This window comes from Akebia trifoliata, chromosome 9 (genome assembly GCF_017979445.1).
Source record: "Akebia trifoliata isolate Shusen 1 chromosome 9, ASM1797944v1, whole genome shotgun sequence".
NCBI lineage: Eukaryota > Viridiplantae > Streptophyta > Magnoliopsida > Ranunculales > Lardizabalaceae > Akebia > Akebia trifoliata.
The window spans coordinates 25,255,102-25,274,489 of record NC_141383.1 but is presented as its reverse complement, the minus strand read 5'-3'; the positions used below and the strand labels follow the sequence as shown (position 1 = coordinate 25,274,489).

General features: G+C 35.9%; 2 protein-coding genes across 3 annotated transcripts; both read left to right on the top strand.

The window, feature by feature from the left end:
- Nucleotides 1-1,142: 1,142 nt before the first annotated feature.
- On the top strand, nt 1,143-5,935 carry LOC147394982 (binding partner of ACD11 1-like). 2 transcript variants are annotated; one of them, XM_086453958.1, is made up of 5 exons: nt 1,143-1,291; nt 2,551-2,687; nt 3,680-3,755; nt 3,960-4,073; nt 5,336-5,935. In XM_086453958.1, the coding sequence occupies exons 2-5, from the start codon at nt 2,572-2,574 to the stop codon at nt 5,744-5,746; spliced, it is 717 nt and encodes a 238-aa protein (XP_086310084.1). In that variant the 5' UTR covers nt 1,143-1,291; nt 2,551-2,571; the 3' UTR covers nt 5,747-5,935. The 2 variants fall into 2 exon arrangements, with proteins under 2 accessions (XP_086310084.1, XP_086310082.1); XM_086453956.1 differs by having other exon boundaries at nt 1,144-1,291; nt 5,315-5,935.
- Nucleotides 5,936-8,533: 2,598 nt separating this feature from the next.
- On the top strand, nt 8,534-17,332 carry SUT2 (sucrose transporter 2). The gene is made up of 14 exons (XM_086453655.1): nt 8,534-9,105; nt 11,278-11,343; nt 12,328-12,426; nt 12,518-12,582; nt 12,668-12,752; nt 12,875-12,908; nt 13,119-13,218; nt 13,646-13,721; nt 15,136-15,483; nt 15,625-15,768; nt 15,937-16,170; nt 16,268-16,331; nt 16,413-16,456; nt 16,903-17,332. Exons 1-14 carry the CDS (start codon nt 8,824-8,826, stop codon nt 17,071-17,073), a joined length of 1,812 nt encoding a protein of 603 aa, XP_086309781.1. The 5' UTR covers nt 8,534-8,823; the 3' UTR covers nt 17,074-17,332.
- The last annotated feature ends 2,056 nt before the right edge of the window (nt 17,333-19,388 follow it).

Below are 19,388 nucleotides of genomic sequence, written 5' to 3'. Positions count from 1 at the left end.
GATTGCACATTCTCCAAGGAATAATCGAACGCTCTTAGAGGCCCGATTACTTAGGTTCCAAGAAAAAGAATGAGAGAGAAGTCCCTATATTGTTGCACACTTGATGGACCAATGCAGTATCAACGAATTGCCCCAACAAGACTTGATTTCTATAACTCGATGAATATGATACGGTAGACTTGTCAACTATCGTACCTTCTTTGTAACAACTAACATCAAGCTTCTCTCTTCTTCTTTGTCGTCTTCTTTTTTTTTTAATGTTAGTATGGTAAGTCATTGATATAGATGCCTAGCATGTATCACTCGACACAATTTTCTAAGAGATATTTACGAAAACTTGACCACATTTTGACAAATTACGATTTCAACTCACTTTACATTTTAATAATCAAAATGTGAACGACAACGATATTGGAGGTACTAAAGTACATTTATAAACATCAGTTTAAAAAAAAAAAAAAAAAAAAAAGATATTGATGTCTATTGTGCCTTTAGACATTGATGAATGTCATCTATAGACAATAGTAAAAAACCAACGTCTAAAGTCCAAGACTTAAGATATCACCAAAATTAAACGTTCGATTTTTAATTGATGTCTAAAGTCTTTTTTATACTAGTGATTTCGTAAATTTAAAGTGACAATATCACAGGTATCAACTGACTATCACAAAGGTTTCATTATTTTTTACGAGATTGTCGGTAGATAATTATCATTTTATACTCATGTTGAGAGGAATATTTCTATGATTAAAAAATAAATAATATATTCAATAAATGTAAAAGTTTGGTGAGACTTTTACAACTTCAAATTAAAGGATAACATATGAACAATAATTGGATCTACCTAATAAAACTCTTATAAAATAGAAAAGTCAACTCAGTATCAAATGTAGTATCTTAAGCATCAATCAATGATGAAGATGATCTAATGATGTGGACCAACCCTTCAGAAAAAGTGTGATGATGTGCAACATGGTTGGACAATTGGACAAAACAAACCATTGGCTTCTTTGTAAAATTGTGCGCCACGTGTGGTTATTCCCATCCTCGATCACGTGGCTTATATTCCTTCTTTTTTAATCTTTAGAACACAGATTCTCAAATCTAACGGTGGGGGTATTTTCGTAATTCAATGCTAAAGCACTCTCCCTCTCTCTTACTTATCGGTTCTCACCCCAATGGACTTATATATAGGTGAAGTGTAACTGTAAGCCTATCTCTCTCGAAGGTTCTCTCTTTAGTGTCGTCTCTTCCAAGCTTATGCCTTTCTTTCCTTTCTGATCTAAATCAGGTACGCAAAGACCGAATTGCCCTCTCACATCTCCTCTCTTTCTAATCTTATTGATGGAAATTTCTTTAATTGTTTAGTTTCATTCCGGAATTTTAGGGTTGTAAGATGCCACTGTGTTGGTAATTGTCGTAATTTCAGTTTTTTTTTTTGTTCCTCTATTTTTTTCTGCATTTTGATTGGTAAAGGTTCGAATCCATGATTTAAGGCTCAGAAATTCTCATGGATTGTTTGTTCTTCACTTGTTCCTTTTTTGTAAAATAAATAGACATTTCGGTTCTTTTTTTATTTTTCGGAACTTTTCGGGGGTGTGTAAGAGAATTTGTAGAAACCTGGGGAGTTCATTTTGTGACTTTTCTACTTCTAAAACGCCGTTTGTTTCACACATTGGGCACACGGCTGAATTCCAACGAAAATATCACCTAGAGATTTCGAGAATCCCTAGGGAACATCTCTCATCTCCGCCGTTTGTAAATGGTTGGAACTTGGGAACTTAATGCTGTTTGAAAAGACTAATTTAACCCTGTCAGTTTGAGACTACGTGGCTTGCCTTTGAAGGGAAGGAAAATGATGGTTTTGTCCCCCTAATTACTAATAAGCTACAGGGCAAAATAGTCATTTGAAAAAATAAACGTTAATAGCTCAGACCACGTAAAATATCTTTTGGCCCATTTTGGGCCCATTAATCTTTTGAACTTTTGGCCCAACTCTTTTACTGAGGAAGACACCAAAAAGAAGTGGACCAAAAATTAATGGGCCCATATTTCCACGTGGCAATCAAGGGGTTGACATAGGGTTTTGTTCCTCCAACCCAACACAGCAATGGTGCACACCTTAGCAAAATTACATTAAATAATGCCTTTCTTTGTTTGATCTTGCGAATCTTTTACAGTGAAAGCTATACTTTAGCTTTCTAAAAGGATTCTTAGTGATCAAATCAATTTTCTAGGGATCTGTATTGCTTTCAGAGGATCTTATTCTTGCGATATGATTGGTAGGGTCAACTGATGGTTATGCACTTCAGGAGCACCGTATCATATACTCTCTTCAAATTTCGACATGCTTATTCTGATTCTCCTTTTCAAATTATTCTTCTTAAGATAATCATATAATATCTTCTCTTTAGTATTCTAAGCTATTGAAATGACCTAAAAGTCCTTAGCTTATAAAAAATGACTAAATTGCCCTTATTACCTTTTTAATTAGAGCTTTTTTTTTTTTTTTTTTTTCTATATTATTTTGTTCTTAATTGTACTTTAAAGGTAGAAGGAACTCTTAAAGCCATGAACCCAAGTGGAAATACAGTAGAGGTTACTGGTCTGTCTCCTAATGCTACAGAGAAAGATGTTTACGATTTCTTCTCTTTCTCTGGTGCAATCGAACATGTGGAGATTGTCAGGTATTATCATATTTGTTTTTTTTTTATTATAAAGATGTTCTTATTGCTGAATTACAATTTTTTCCCATTTATCTCTTTAATTTGAATAAATATTATTTCTTTATTTAATTCTCAGATTATACTTTCTACTTCTCAATCACATTGATTGATCTATTTTGATAAAATTATTGAGTTTGGTGGATTTAATTACATTTCGTCAATTTAATCACTAAATTAGTTATTTTTTTTTGGTTGGATCAACGTGCAAGTTTTAAATTTAAGTCACTATCATCATCATCGTCACAATTGAAGACTTATCCCAAAGATTTGGGGTCGACCCAACGAACTTTGTTCCTCCATTTAATTGTATCCAAAGCCATGTCTTCTGTTATTGAAAGTGCTTAAACTTGAATATTCCTTCTAACTGGGACTGTTAATAGGACTTCGTTGAGTATGCCCAAATCATCTCAATCAATGCTTCTTAGTAGTTGTTCCGGCTATTGTGGTGCATCTATCAAACTTGAGTGGTTGAAAGCGTGGCTTGAGCTGTTTGTTTTCAACCCATCAATGGTGATAGAGTGCATTATACACTACCATATGTTGAGTGTTGTATCATCTACTTCCGCCCCCAGGTGTCACATGCTCATATTCATAGTTGCTCCCTTCCCCATTAGATCGGTCTTTTGGAGTAGTTGGTTGGTCAACATGGTATCAGAGCGCTAGGTTTGTTTAGGTCATGGGTTCGAGTCTCCTCGAAGGAATTTTTCACCTTTATGGGTAAAGGAGAGTGATGAGTGTTGTATTATCCGCCTCCACTCCCAGGTGTCTCATGCTCACATATCGTGGTTCAGTTCGACCCATGACCCTCTTATATTCATAGTTGCGCCCTTCCCTATTAGATTGGTGTTTTGGCGTAGTTGGTATGTCAACACCATATACTTTCTTCAATATCCGTAATAACGAGTAATTGTATTGGTACCTAACCTGGCATTGAGATGCTTTGCTTAAAACAGATCAGGAGAATATGCGAGCTCTGCTTATGTAACATTCAGAGATGCTCATGCTCTGGAGACTGCTGTCTTACTCACTGTAAGTTTCCATGCAGACTCTTGATAATGGAAGTACGTGTACTGGGATAAGACTGAATAACACTCTTAGCTATGCTTTAATTTTCTTAGTTTAATTGTTAAACTTATTCCTTAGTTTCCATCTACCATATGTTTGGTACTTTGTTTTTCTTTTAGTCTTTCTTGTACTTGATCTGTTTATTGTGTTTGAATTTCAATATTCCAGGGAGCTACAATTGTAGATCAACGTGTTTGTATAACACGTTGGGGGCACTATGAAGATGAATTTGATCCTTGGAATAGGTCTTCATGGAATATTGAAGATGAAACTGGTTCAATGGTAAGTATCTTAATCTATTTTTATTGTCCATCTGATAGATGCTTATCTGGTACTAGTAAGATCAACAACCTGGCCCATAATTTCAAATCTTGGTTTGACGTCTCATCTCGTTCATGGATGAGACCGAGTTGTTTCGGATGGGATAAATCATTTAAGTTGTTTCATAACTATTTATTCATATATATATATAATATATATATATATATATATATATATATGAAAATAATTATAATTTTTTAATCAAATAACATAAATTAGAAGATATTAAGTAATAACATTATATTTTATTTTGATGATATATATTTAAATCCAAAAAAAATTAATTATTTCAAAAATCTTGTCCGAGTTATCTCGTGAGAGTCCACACATTTGAGATGCCTTGTCTATCTATCTCCTTCATGGACGATACTGAGATGACTCAGCCGAGTCATCTCAGTCTTGGATGAGATTTGAAACCGTGACGTTACAGACAACCGAGTCATCTCAGTCTTGGATGAGATTTGAAACCGTGACCTTACAGACAACCGAGTCATTATCCGCTTGTAATCCCTTGACCAACTAGGAGGATATTATATTCATATGCCAATGTGTGTGAAACTCTATCATGGGATCTTTGAGTTGAGTAAAACTTAATATGCACAGATCCAATTGTATTTTCAAAGGCCTCCTTCAAAGTGAACTAGATATATAGTCACTATGACACATAACATCTAGGTTTGTGTTGGTATCTCTCTCCCTCCTTTCCTCCTTCCATTTTTTTTATTTATTTAAATTTTTTGTTTTTTAGAAGTATAGGGTTAGTGGTTAGAAAATGAAGTTGGGTTCAAGGGGGTTTGAACCTATGACATGGGAACAACACTCCACACGTCTCACCTACATAGCTAAGTTGGCACTTCAAATTTGTTTTATTTTATTTTTTATTTTTATTTTTCTTTTTATGGGTAAGCTGGACATGAAGCTGCTTTGCAATGTGTCAAAACCAACCAAGCAATGGGTCTTAGCCCACATCTCCCTCCATCATCTTGACATTAGGAAGTTGTAGGTATTGGAGCCAGCCGATAGGAAGTAAGCAAAAAACCTGTTACATTGATGTCCTCAATATTGTACTCCAACATTGCTTTAGTTATCGGAGATTAGCAAAAAATGCCTAAAATGATGAACGGGAGTCAACAATCACACTCAAAGAACTTCTTTCAAACTTTTTGTTTTATCTCTAAATTCTAATCCTTCAATCATCTTAGCATGTTATGCATGGGAATCAGTTTGTTTCCACTCCTGGAGAAGCCGTAACATTAGCTCAAGAAGTAGTTGTAACCATGATATCCAAGGGATACGTACTCGGGAAAGACGCATTGTGGAAGGCCAAAGAATTCGATGAGTCCCATAAAGTTTCGGCTACTGCGGCAGCTAAGGTCGCTGAATTGAGCAAGAGAATTGGACTCACCGATAAGATTTGCAATGGGGTGGAGGCTGTTAAATCAGTTGATGAGAAGTATCACGTGTCAGAGATCACCAAAACAGTAGCTTCTGCAACGGGGAGAACGGCTTCGACAGCTGCCCAAATTGTCGTCAACAGTAGCTACTTTTCTAAAGGAGCGTTTTGGGTGTCGGAGGCTCTCACTAGAGCAGCTAAAGCTGCAGCTGATTTGGGTAACCATGGTATAAATAAGTGAAGAGTTAAAAGAGTTGGATTCAGATAAGTTCTTGATGTTTTGTATCTTTTAGTAATAATAGACTTGTAATGTTTAATTGTGTATCCATGCTGGAACTTTTTCTTCCCTGAAGAGAATTTATCAGGTTGTAGTATGTTAGATTGTTGGAAATTCACAAAATAAAAAGGATAAAATGGTCATTTTGTTTTATTAAGAGAATAAATTTTGAGAGATTCTATTGCCACACCTACTTTTGCTAAGAGCACCGCACCCCAATTCATATGACATCACCAAAGAATTGGCACACATCTTTGCAGGGGTGGAGCCAGGATTTTGCCCACGTGCAGGCAACCAAGCGTAGACAGAAATGTGGGGACAACTAAAAGTGAAAAAAATTAGTTGTGGGAGCAACTAAGAGTGAAATTTTTTTTTTATGGGGGCAATAGTGACATATTTTTTTATCCCTGCAAAAATATGTCGTAATAACTCTAAAATTCTTGTGGGGGGCAAGTGCCGCCACTGTAAATCTGTCCTTTCATATTAGTGTGCCCTTAGTAAAAGCTGGTGTGGCAATAGAGATTCAAAATTGTACGACTTCAAGTTATTTTCCCTTTTGGTTTCTTTTCCTGAAGCTTGAACGCTAATGATTTTCTAACTCGAAAATTTTCACTTGGTTTGTACTTGGCTGATGTGGCAAGTGCATAGAATCGTTGATATTTTTCTTGGGTATCCTGAAGAAAAAGATCTATGATTATATGCCCTTGACTTGTCAGCTGTTTACATACCGAGTGAAAATTTTCAAGTTGGAAAATCATGACTCACTTGAATTCAATTTTTTGGTGGGAAATAAAATTTGGAAACTCTTTCATTTATTTTAATTATTTCCCTTTTTTCCTCGGAAGTTTGGTCCAATGTTGCTTAGGAGAAGTCTTCTTAATCTTTTACACAAACTAATCTCCTTCTTAAGTTATAAAGACTAAATTATGAGTGTTAGGCGGCCAAGCTACTCCATTTAAGCACATGTACTTGGACCACCCTAAACTCTATCTACATTAGGTAGTTGATTAAGAGACATTCTATTGCCACACCAACTTTACCAAGTACATCCCAATTCATGAGATACCAAAGAATTTAGCACACATCTATGGGGGTGCTTTTAGTAAAAATTGGTACGGCGATATAAGCTCTCTTGGGCGTCAACACCTGAGAGGGGTGACATGGACGTTGTGCCTTGGAGTGACAACATGGGCACCTAGTCCATGGTGGCATAGATCATGGCTCCATGCATGGGCACCTTGTGTGCGGTACTAGTGTGTGGGTTGAGCGCCTAGGCTGTGGTGCTTATATGTAGGAGTTGCAACAGGAGCATTTAATGTGTGGGAAGGTAGATTATGACTGAGGGCCTGGGCGACTAGTGCACAGTGCTTATGTGTGGGCTCTTAGTAGTGGCTTGGGCGCCCATGGGCATGGTTTGTTTGCATTAATTGACAATGGGGCCTTGATGAAAGGGTGATGTTCACTATTGAACATTGGCATTCAGGTCAAAAGAATGGCCTTCTATCTCAACCATTGGATCTGGATAATTACCGATCAAATCGATAAATCAAAACTTCAACCTTCAATTGTATATGATTTATGGGTCATGTTCAAGGGCCAACTTTTTAGCCAACAAGTTTTTTCCTACATGGATTAGAAGTTTTAGAATAGACTGATTTTTGGTGAGGATGATCTCCTCCTAATCAGCCTATTTCAAAACTACTAATCCTATAAAAAATGATTTACAAAATTGAACGGTCCACAATTCTTCAACTTGTAAACATGATTATGATCTCCTCATAAAAAATCAGCCCATTCTGAAACTTCTAACCCCATATAAGACAAAATATGTTCGCTAAAAAAATTGGCTCTTGAACGTTGCTCATGAGTTATATTTCCATTTTTCAATAGCGTTAACAATGAAAACTGAGTCATAGTGGAGTGACCTCAATATTGGACCTCATATTGCACGTCTTGAAGTGAGGATAGGAACCATATATGCTATGCTTTTTCAATCGTATCTCAAGGAAAGCATCTATGGTTCATATACTTTTGCGTCGGGGTGTGTGATGTGAGGTCACTTTAGCATTATTCATAAAAAATAAATTTAAATTTTTAAAATTTTTGTCTTTTTTCCCTTTGATAAAGATGGCAGGATTGAGATGATCAATCACATTCAATTAAGTTGATTATAAATTACTCTTTGAAAAACTGTGTTATTATGTGGGGGTGTAGTGACCTAAATATCAGCCATGTATTGTGCTTCTTCTTGTCGGTCACTAAAATTAAAAGAATAATGATGAATGCACGCGATTGGACATGCCGTTGATGTGGCAAGGGCAAAGAACCGCACATCTCTTTCTTGCATATCCCGATGAAAAAAATCTATGATTCTGTGCCCTTGCCATGTCATCCACATACCCAACCGCGTACCAAGACCACTCGCATTTATCATGAGTCAAATTAAAAGAACCGTCTTGAGTGACTTCAATTTTTAGTACAAGTAACACTTTGTGGACGTAGTGACAAGTTCAGAATCATAGATCTTCACTCTTATCTCTAAGAAAAGCATCTAACACATCAGCAAAGTGTGAATCGTAGTAAAAAACAAAGTCAAGTTAGGATTTGCAAATTAAAATGAGGTGTCGGTGTTACAGTGTGCCAGTGTGTTTCCTTTGAGAAACGAGAAGAATGAAACAAAAATGAAAGATACTTAAATATGATTATTAATCACTAATAATATTAGTTATGTGTGGCCTCTTTGTTTGACCATTGTATATTAGTCAAGGAAAAGTCAATAGTCAAAGTGTATTAGAATTTAACGGTGAATCAGGAACGAAGCGTGAAGCTTCATGTAGTGCCTCATCACCAGATACTGAAATACGAGACCATCCGTGCACCCGGCCAAATTTGACCAGAAAGTCTCTCTCTCTCTCTCCAGAGGACTTGTTGAAACCCTAGAATCAGATCTGTAGGAGAAAATCCAGATCTCTGTTATTAGCTTTAATGGAGGGAGAATCAAATTGGTAATTTTCAGTTAAATAACAAAAAAATCCTCTCACATGGCTGACAAAATGGATTCCATTTCGATCCGTGTTCCTTACAAGAACCTGAAACAATCTGAAGTCGAATTGGCCGGATTGAGCGAATCTCACAACCGGATCAGCTTTAATTCTAGGGTTTCGAATGGGAATTCTAATGTTTCTGACTCTCCTTCTCCTTCTCCGCCTCCGCACGAGGTGAGTCATAGCAGTTTGAAGACTTTGATTCTCAGTTGTATGGTTGCTGCTGGTGTTCAATTCGGTTGGGCATTGCAGCTTTCACTTTTAACGCCCTATATTCAGGTTAGATTTATCCTCACAACCTCTGTTTCTGTCTCTCGATCTAGAAATTTTACTAATTTTTGTTATCGATCTGTGCATTTCTGCATGAATCTCAGAAGTCAGATCACATTGATGGAAACTGTAGATGCGTAATTTTGGGAAAATTTAAATTAATGGAACACTAAAAAGATCTGCTTGTGTGAAATTATGAATTTGTGGTTTTGCTTGTGAACTTGAATCTGATATAACTTCTGCAAGTTTCCAAATTTATGCATTTTAATGTGGTAAGTTATAATTTAGTTGTCAAAAATGAAAAAAAGAAAAGTGGAGAAAGGTTGATTATTGTATTTAAGCATTCTTTTCTCATAAAGTTTCATGAAGGATTTGATCTGTTAGTTTTGGAGAAGTAGAGTTTTATTAATGATTTTGTTTTAGGGATGATATTACGAAAATGTCTGACTATAATAGTAGTGACTTAGAAGTTGCTTTTACTAGAGACTTATAATTGTAATTAATAATAATCGATCCTGCAACAGAAAGTGGTACGGGACTTGTGAATTCAGTAAGAGAAGCTTGGATAGGAGGAGCTTTAAACGAGTTGGAGAAAAGCATTGATGTTTAACAACATTATTAGAATCCTACTATTAAGATTTGAACCAAATCAAGTCTTACTTAAACAAATTCAAAAGTTTATGTATAATCCCTTTAGATAAAACTCTATGATTTCTATATGAATGTCATTATTTTAGTGGGTTCACGATTCAAAAGTTTACAATTTGAATTAAACATTGCATATTTTTTAGGTGAAAATAACGTCTCCTATATTGGTGTTTATGTTTTTTTCTAAGCCTTACACACTTTAAAAAGGAAAATTAGTATCACCTAACACAAAGACCAAAATGCCTGTCCATCTACACAATTTGAAAGATTGAGAATTGAAACTGTTACGGGATACATAGATTTCGTTTAATTTGATGATGAAGTGGTGAGGCTGAGGACAAGGATCATCTCATTCCTAGAATGCTTAATTGATGATACATGATTTGACCTTTTTTTCCCTGAGAAAGATCCATTAACCTATGGGTTTATAATAATATCTCCATATTTCATCATATAAGGATTGCTGAGTTTGATTGTTTTATTATATTATTGGTAAGTCTTTGTACAAAACATGTTTTTTTATATTAGTATGGAAAATTATATATTTTTAGTTTTTAGGTAATGTTTCATATTTTTTTAACTTACAAAGAGTAATCATTATGAATCCTTAGATCCGACAATTAGAATCTCGATTTGGTTTGAGTCCCACTCCTTGCAATTCACAATTTGATTTCGTCGACATTGCTGCTAAGTGCATAGCTGATGCTCAGTGTGGCATGAAGCACTACTAATGCAACAATTATCTTTGAAGGAGTGTCAATGTGTAATTCTAAACTCAAAAAAGCCCATCACTCTCAAAAGTGGTTGAGCCACTTTTGCTATTAGTTGAATGCCAAATCAATTATTGTGGTTCAAAATGTGGAATATTTCATTGCCATTTGTTGATAACTATACACTTTTGAGTAAGCAAAGTATTGGGGTGTATGTTAGTTTAGTTGGTGTAAAGATTGTAAAGAGTTTTTATGTAATTTCATTCTTATCTTAATATAAAGGCTGATGGGATCTTCTCTTTCTCTCTCTCTCTCTATCTAACCCATTTCACATAATTCAATACAAAGTACTACAATTTTTTTTTTATTGCAGGCCCAGACCATACCTAACTTCTCTGCAAATCTCTACTTTTTTCCTAACTGCTCTAGCATGTGTTTGACACATGACTATGTCATAGAGTCCAATGTGGAGTATTCTTAGAGAACGCATTGCCCCTGTTACAAATTTCATTTTCATCCATAAAATAAATAGTTAGATCAATATAAAAGAGAAAGAAAAAGATTGGCTGGTTTTAACTGTTTCCCGACAGTTAAATATGTTGAGAAAGTTTAAAGTTATACTCATTATGTCAGATCAGGGTTTTGTAATTTGATCCTTTTTCGATATTTATTGCAGTTGTTCATTGTGTCACGCATGACAAGATGTTCTGTTTAAATTTCTTCTGCGTCTCTCATAGGAACTTTATGCTGATCTATTTTGCTGTTTGATATTTGAATCTTTCTTTTATTATCACTGCTGATCTTTTCTCACCAATTGATGCAGACACTTGGAATAGGGCATGCGTTTTCTTCATTCATTTGGCTTTGTGGCCCTATTACAGGCCTTGTGGTAGGTGATTACAGCCACTTCATTTGAAACTTTCAGCGAGTTTGCCCAGACTCTAGATTGTAACTTGGTTATCTTCCAGTTCTCTGGTGAAATCATTGTGTATGATTGACATGCATTACCTTTCAATGTGATTTCTTCATCATGTTTTTGTTGATGAGTTTAATATGTTTGGACATCATCCCAGGTTTACTTTTAATATCAAGCTGGATTATATGAACAGAATAGAAACAGTTCATCTGTAGATTTCTTATTTGATCTTTTCTAGTGTTTCCATTAATCAATCTCAACTTCCTCATCCCTGCTATGCTCAATTTATTAACATGATTCCTCTTGACTGCCCAACGTTCAACACTATAAAACATAGCTGGTCTTACTGCTGTCTTATAAAATTTCTTTTTATGCATTTGTCACATAACACTCCTAAAGTGCACCTCCACTTTAACGATCCAGCTCTGGTTCCATGGGTAACATCTTCCTCAATCTCTCCATCCTTATATAATAGTCCTAAGAAAATGGAACTGGTCACTTTGAGGTTTTTCTAAACTATCAATTTTTACCGACATTCCTCCTGTTGGGTTTTAGTACTAAATTTACACTGGACATACTTGGTCTTGGTTCTACTTATTATGAAGCCCTTGAATTCCAATCCCTCTCTCCCTAATTTTAGTTTTGTGCTGACTCATCTAGTCTCATCAACTGATTCCACATCATTCACATATACATACACAAAGATGTCTGCTCTTTAATATGGGCAGTTGTTTCATCTGTAATTAAGGTAAACAGATATGTACTCAATGCCGAAACTTGGAACATATGTGTCGTACATGTTTGATACTGAAAAAATTGGAAAGTATTGAGTCATTGTTACATGGTTTTTGAATAATGTGTGTATTCTAAAGTTTATGTACTTCCTGTTATTTCCCTTTCTTTCTTTGGTTTAGCATTGAAGCTAATTGTGTATAGATTTCATTCATTGGTTCTCAGGTTCAACCTTGTGTTGGTATATGGAGTGACAAATGCTATTCAAAATATGGTCGAAGACGGCCATTTATATTTATCGGAACTCTCATGATCTCTGTTGCTGTGAGCTTTGATGAACCTCATGTTATATTGTTTTCCTAATTTTTGTACGGTTGTCTTTGTTTTGACTATTTCGAGGGTGTCTTGTAATTAGGTGACAGTAATCGGATTTTCTGCCGACATTGGTTATCTTTTAGGGGATGCAAAGGAGGATTGCAGGTGAATCTTTTTGTCTTATGATAATTTTATTTTATAGTATGGAATCAGGGCCTTAATTTTGACCAAATTTGTTATGAAAATATAGAGCGTATAGAGGCACCCGAACAAGGGCTGCGATTGTCTTTGTCATTGGTTTTTGGATGCTGGATCTTGCTAACAATACTGTGCAAGTAAGTTGTTAAAATCACCACTTCCTCTTTCCCAACCAAGACTTATAAAATCATATTCGAGATTGTATGTGCCCTCTGTATGTTAGACCTGAGCCAAACATGAACCTTTTTGTTGTTGGCAGGGCCCAGCTCGAGCTCTTCTAGCTGATCTCTCAGGTGATATCTTGTTTACATCTATTTCATGTAGGATTAATGAAATGCTGTCTTTTTAATGTGTATCTTTGATGAATTAGTTCTCACGACCACAAACTTAATGCAGACTAGCTGAATTGTGCTACATTATTTCTCTGTCCTGTATTCCGGTTGGTCTCCATGACCTCCTTTCAATAATGTCTGTCTTACTTATTTTTTTAATATCTGTTATAGGTCCTGATCAACGAAATTCTGCAAATGCTATTTTCTGCTCATGGATGGCTGTTGGAAATATTCTAGGCTTTTCTGCTGGTGCTAATGAAAATTGGCACAGGTGAAGTTTTTCTTTAGCTTAGGTGTATATTATGTTTGATATATGCCTAAATCTTTCCTCTGTTCTCTTAATGTAAATATTGGGGTATGCCCCCTTTCATACTGCAGTTTCTTTATATGTATAATATCTTGCTTGATTAGGTGACAAAATGTTTGATATGTAAATTAAACTTACTGTTTGTAAGTGTTCAATTGACTTTATGTGCTTTGCCTCTTACAACTCACTCTCCGTTGATTAGATGTGAATATCTGGTTCTTGTATTCTCGATCTTTACACTTACGTTTTAGTCATGGAATGTTCAAGGAAATGCTGCATCTTCTGCGACTCTTGTTTCAATTAGCTTTTTATAGTTTCCTTTCTCCTTGTATCTTCTCCTTTGTTTGGCTCTGTAAGAGATCGGAGCATCTAACTACTCATTTGTGTGCAGTTGGTTTCCTTTTCTGACATCTAAAGCTTGCTGTGAAGCATGTGGAAATCTGAAGGCAGCTTTTCTAATTGCAGTGGTGAGCTTCTCTCTAATCTTTGATTATGTGTGTTTGCTCTCTCTTTCTTGTTTTAGAACATTTTTGTCAATGAATTCATATTTTGGGTTATGATGTTTATAATGGTGACTCCTTTAATTTTTGGTTATCGAAAAAAAATAAAAATATGGCGACTCCTTTGTGCCATTTGTTCGGAGGGTCTTTCTGTGAAGACTTCAAGCATCTTAATAAAACTGAAAAGTATGATAACAGCAAGTCTATGGTTACCTATTTCCGCGGTGGAAATGAAATTTTTATGTACAGACTACGTGATGTGGAATGAAATGCCCAATTGTATCAGTGACAGAGGAAATTTAAGGAAAAAGTCGTTCATGAATAGAATCTTGGTGGTAGGAGTAGAGGCCCAGAGGCTGTTAGAGAAACAAGGTCATGGTACATGACATGGCAACAAAGTAGAAAGTAAGGAAACTTCGATATGATTAGGAGTAACGAAGCAAAGAAATTTGTAAGGGTGGCAAAATGTAAGGCTTATGATGAGTTATACAATAGTTGGGTGCAGCAGTGAGAAGTATGGTTTTAAAAATCATTCGAGATCGAAATGAGATGCCATCACCGAAATCTTTCTGGCATACAGAAGCTCTCGTCTCGTCTGAGATTATGTTTACAAAAATTAGCTTAATGTAAAGGGACCTTAGGTCATTTAAACTTCTACAATCCCCCCACCTCCCCGTGATTATACCTGATGCGCCAAGGTTTTGGTAGTTAGGTGTATCCCAAGGGATTAGTCCTACTTCCAAAGACCCATTTGTGGATGACCAAATAAAGCTAGATTTTGATTAGATTTTACAGTTTTAAAAGTCTTACCTTCAAATTTAAAAAAGCTAGTTTACAAAATTAAAAAAATAAAAATTGAAATGATTGGATTTGACTGATAATCACCGATTGAATGTCTACTCAAAAATCAGAGAGAGAAGTGTATGCCTAAAACATTTTTCTTTTGTAAAAAGGCTCCCCACTGCTTGTGCATTGAACATTGTTGAACACATTTTTCTTTTTCTATATTGCTTATTCTCCGTTTTGTAATGAACCTGTTAGACCTTAAACAAAGCGAGAGCTTGATACCTTCTCATCTATAAGTCCCTTATAGGTTCCTTTAGAGTTTTGAAGCCAGGTCTGTGGTACCACCACACACAGACCTTACAGCTGGCATCTTAGGTTCTTATTTTGCATCGGTCATTCAACAAGAACTGCTATATTTGCTTTCTGTTGCTTTCTTGATTTAATAATGTGCATTGTATTTGCCTTCCATTCTAATTTTATTTCCAGGGAGAAAATGTCTGGAATAAAATAATTTATTCTTGAAGCTTCAAGTCTTTGTAAGTTTTGATGACTTTTATTAACCATTTTCACTAAAAGCAACCCATCGATTATGCAGGTCTTCCTTGCATTCTGTACTCTTGTGACTATATATTTTGCTAAAGAGGTTCCACTAGAAAAACCGGTGCATCAAACATCAGATTCTGCTCCTTTATTGGATGATCCTCAACAATCTGGTTTTGAGCTTTCAAGTTCAAATTCCAATCATCCACTTAATGATCACATATCTGGGGCTAGTAATGTAGTCAATGCTGTAAACACAAATCATCTCGACACAAAAGTCTCAGAAGATCAAATCAAAACATTTAGTGATAGCCCTGGGGCAGTCTTGGTTAATCTGTTGACAAGCATGAGACACTTGCCCCCTGCAATGCATTCAGTTCTTCTTGTAATGGCTCTTAGTTGGGTATGTTATTCCTTAACCATTTTGTTTCCACGGCTGAGATGGCTACGTCCTTTTACTCTTCTCTTGTTCATAAGTGTTGTTATGATCTCTTATATCTGTCTGCTGCTGATATATCTGAATGATCAAATATCTTTCGTGCAGTTATCATGGTTTCCATTTTTTCTTTTTGATACGGATTGGATGGGGCGGGAAGTTTACCACGGGGATCCGAAAGGGGATAGCTCTGAGGTTCGAGCATATGATCATGGTGTTAGAGAAGGTGCATTTGGTTTGCTATTGAATTCAGTAAGAACTCAAAATTGGTGAATTATTTATATTTATTTCCAAGATATTTGTCATCATCCATCAAGGCTAATGTAGGGAGAAAAGTATATCAACAGCTATCTTGGAAAATCTCTCTTATGTCGTCAGAAGTGGATGCGCAAACTAAGCATCTTTTTTTCCCCCAATTAGGTTGTTCTTGGCATCAGCTCTTTCCTTATTGAGCCAATGTGTAAGAGAATGGGTTCAAGATTGGTGTGGGCACTGAGCAATTTTATAGTGTGTGCCTGCATGGCAGGCATTGCCATCATTAGTTTTTTCTCCATTGGGGAATATTCCGAAGGAATTCAACATGTGATTGGTGGGAACAAGACAATCAGGATTGCTGCCTTGGTTCTATTTGCACTTCTTGGCTTTCCTCTTTCTGTGAGTCAGAATTTCTTTAGCAATCTCTATTTCCTTCCACTTTTGCCTGCAAAAAGTTAAGTTCGAGTTTGTATTCATGAACGTTCATCTATTGCAGATTACGTATAGTGTTCCCTTTTCTTTAACGGCAGAGTTGACAGCTGATACAGGAGGTGGCCAAGGTTTGTACATACGATCTCTCTCTTTGGTTCTTTGGCCAAGGTTCATAGTCAATTGTGGTCCTGACCGGTTTGTATCTGCAGGATTGGCTATTGGAGTATTAAATCTCGCGATTGTCATCCCTCAGGTACGCTTTGATGTTTCTTTGCTAGATCTCCCAATTTTAAGCTAATTAATGTTCCTCGTGTTTCTTTGACTATGCTCGATAAAAGAAATCCATTAAATCCATGGTAAACCTTTTCATTGTATTTGGTAGTTATATCCATCCACTATTTTCCTTTTTAAAGTATCCATTGGTGCAGTTTTGCATGGACCTTGTATCAAGGGTCAGGCTCCGAGGTGGTGACTCATGAAAAAAACATGATCTCAACCGTGTAAACATGAAATCCAACTGTTCTCGATGATACTTATTTTGAGGATAAGTCTCAACTGTTGGATTTTACGGTTACACGGTTGGGATCATGTGTTTTTTCATGAGTCAACGGATCCTAACCTGTCTCAAATGATATATAATCTCTGTTACTTCTTGGTTGTAAGTTCTAAGCTTGTTCGTGCTCACTGATTTGTTTGCAGATGATTGTATCTCTTGGAGCAGGTCCATGGGATGCTCTATTTGGAGGCGGTAACATACCCGCCTTTATTCTGGCATTCATCTCTGCCCTTGCAGCGGGTGTTATTGCAATCTTAAAGCTTCCCAAGCTTTCAACCAATTCTTACCAGTCGGCAGGTTTTCATTTCGGCTGACACTCCCCCATCTCCTCAACAAAGGTAATGTGCCTTTCATGTCTGCATGATTCTCTGGCAATCCGGGTGTAATTCCTGCCCATTCTTGTTGGAAGGAATGCTTCTTATACCACACATCATGTTCAATTTGATTCATTCTTCCCACATTTTTCTTTTGCATTTATACAGCATATAACGTGTAAATTATAAGGCTGTTATTCATTTGAAATCCGTCAGTTCCTATATACATATACATAAATATCAGAGTTCTAATTTCTAACCTTATCTTGTACCTTCATCCTGGTGATATCACTTGAGAACGCACCTCATCGTTAGTATTGATCAATGTTGTTAGACGCTAAGGCGCGAGGCAAGTCTCTTGGCTGGTCAGCACCTCGAGGCATGAAGCGTTAGCCTCACATGCATTTAAATAATATAATATTAAAATTTTGAAAATTTTGATAGCCGTTGCATGTTTATAAAATTCAAATCTACACATGAAATTTCAAGGTTTAATCCATAATAAATAATAATATATTTTAGCAAAATAGAAATATTTTGTATTTGATTGGTTGAAAGTTTATAATAACTAATTATTTTTTATTTATTAAAAAAATAAAATAAAGACACCGTCGATTTGCCATTTCACATATTACATCCAAATGACAAATGATTTTGTGTTGATGAAGATGTTGGTGATACTAATCTTGACCTTGTTTATTGGGTCATTCTCTTCTGATTAACAACCAAAATTTATGAGAAGATGAGGGTCATTCTGTTCAAGTCAAGTATCTGTGATCCACAATTGAGAAAATCTTGGCATGTGGTGCATGTTATGAAATTGGAGAAAGTTCTGTATTACACTCTATAACTTGTAAAGATAAATTGTTTATTAGAGAAAATTTACAAAATCATCATATAAAAAAAAATTTCACCTATGGTTTAAGGGGAAAGTAGTACTAAAAAAAGCTCTGTATTTTGTGGAAATGACATAACCAGCCATGTGTTTTAATATTTTACTAAAAGAGGTGTGCTGGACTGACTTCAGCGGGGGATACACAGGGACACCTTGATACATGTCTGTAGATGTGTTTTACTCATATCTCGGAGAAAATGCATCTATGGGCATGCGTGCACCACCATGTCAAAGATGTCCCCTATGGTGGTCCGCACTGGTCACTCCAGCATTAATCTTCCAAAAATTATATATCCAAACCAATTTCATAATCATATTTTCTGTTAGCTAAAATGGATGCCCTTGAGTTGATTGAGGTGAATGTAGGTTTCTAAATTACTAACAAGGGTTGAGAGTTATTAAGAATAATGGTGAATGCATGCGGTGTTGTTACATGGATAATGTGGCAGAAGGCACAGAATCACACATCTTTTTCCTGTGTATCTCAATGAAAAAGATCTATGATTCTGTGTTCTTGCCACATCAGCTGTGTACACAATCACGTATCAATATCATGCATTCATCACGACTATTGTATTAATTATTAATTAATTTATGGCCAAACAACTCCAATGTTTGGCGGGACACAATATCAAAGGTATAAGGAAATTAATATATCCAAACACTAGATAATTTTAATCTATAAAATATAAAAAAAAAATGTATAAATATGATATATATTTTCTAGTTATGTATATATGGTATACATACATGCATACATAACGTATCATATTGGATGGTAGCATAGTAGATCATCATACACAACACAGGGCCCACCCAAACATTTGGGGAATATTTGCCAGAAAGATGAGTTAATTCTCTACAAAACTGTCTGATATTATACTAACATCCCATCTGGTATCCGGTGAGTCATCTACTCAGTGGGCCAATGCCAATAAAAAACGAGGATCCAATGATCCAACTAATTTAAAGACTTCTTTTCTGATGATCGTTAACCACATTTTTTTTCCATATCAAATCTATTATTACATCATCACTGAGATTTATTAACACCCACGAAAAATGTGTGTTCCACATGATGAAGGGTCCAGATCTATATAAAGATTGATGATCCTATACTCCAAGGAGTTGGGTAACCTTTGCCATGTGGCACTCTTTCGAGACAGTGAAGTATGAATCAGTTTGATTGGTGATTCATAATCCTAAACACTGCATTCTAGCATTAATTTACTATGGGGGTTTATTAACAGAGTTTGACCCACAATAGTGTCCTGCTCCTATAGAAAAATACGGTGTCTACGTGGCACATGCTCATTCGAGAGCAAACACATTGGGATGCGTGCCATACAGAAAAATGGGTTGCTTACTTAAACTCCTACCAAAACACGCCACGTTCCTATGCTATATGAACGAGACACTG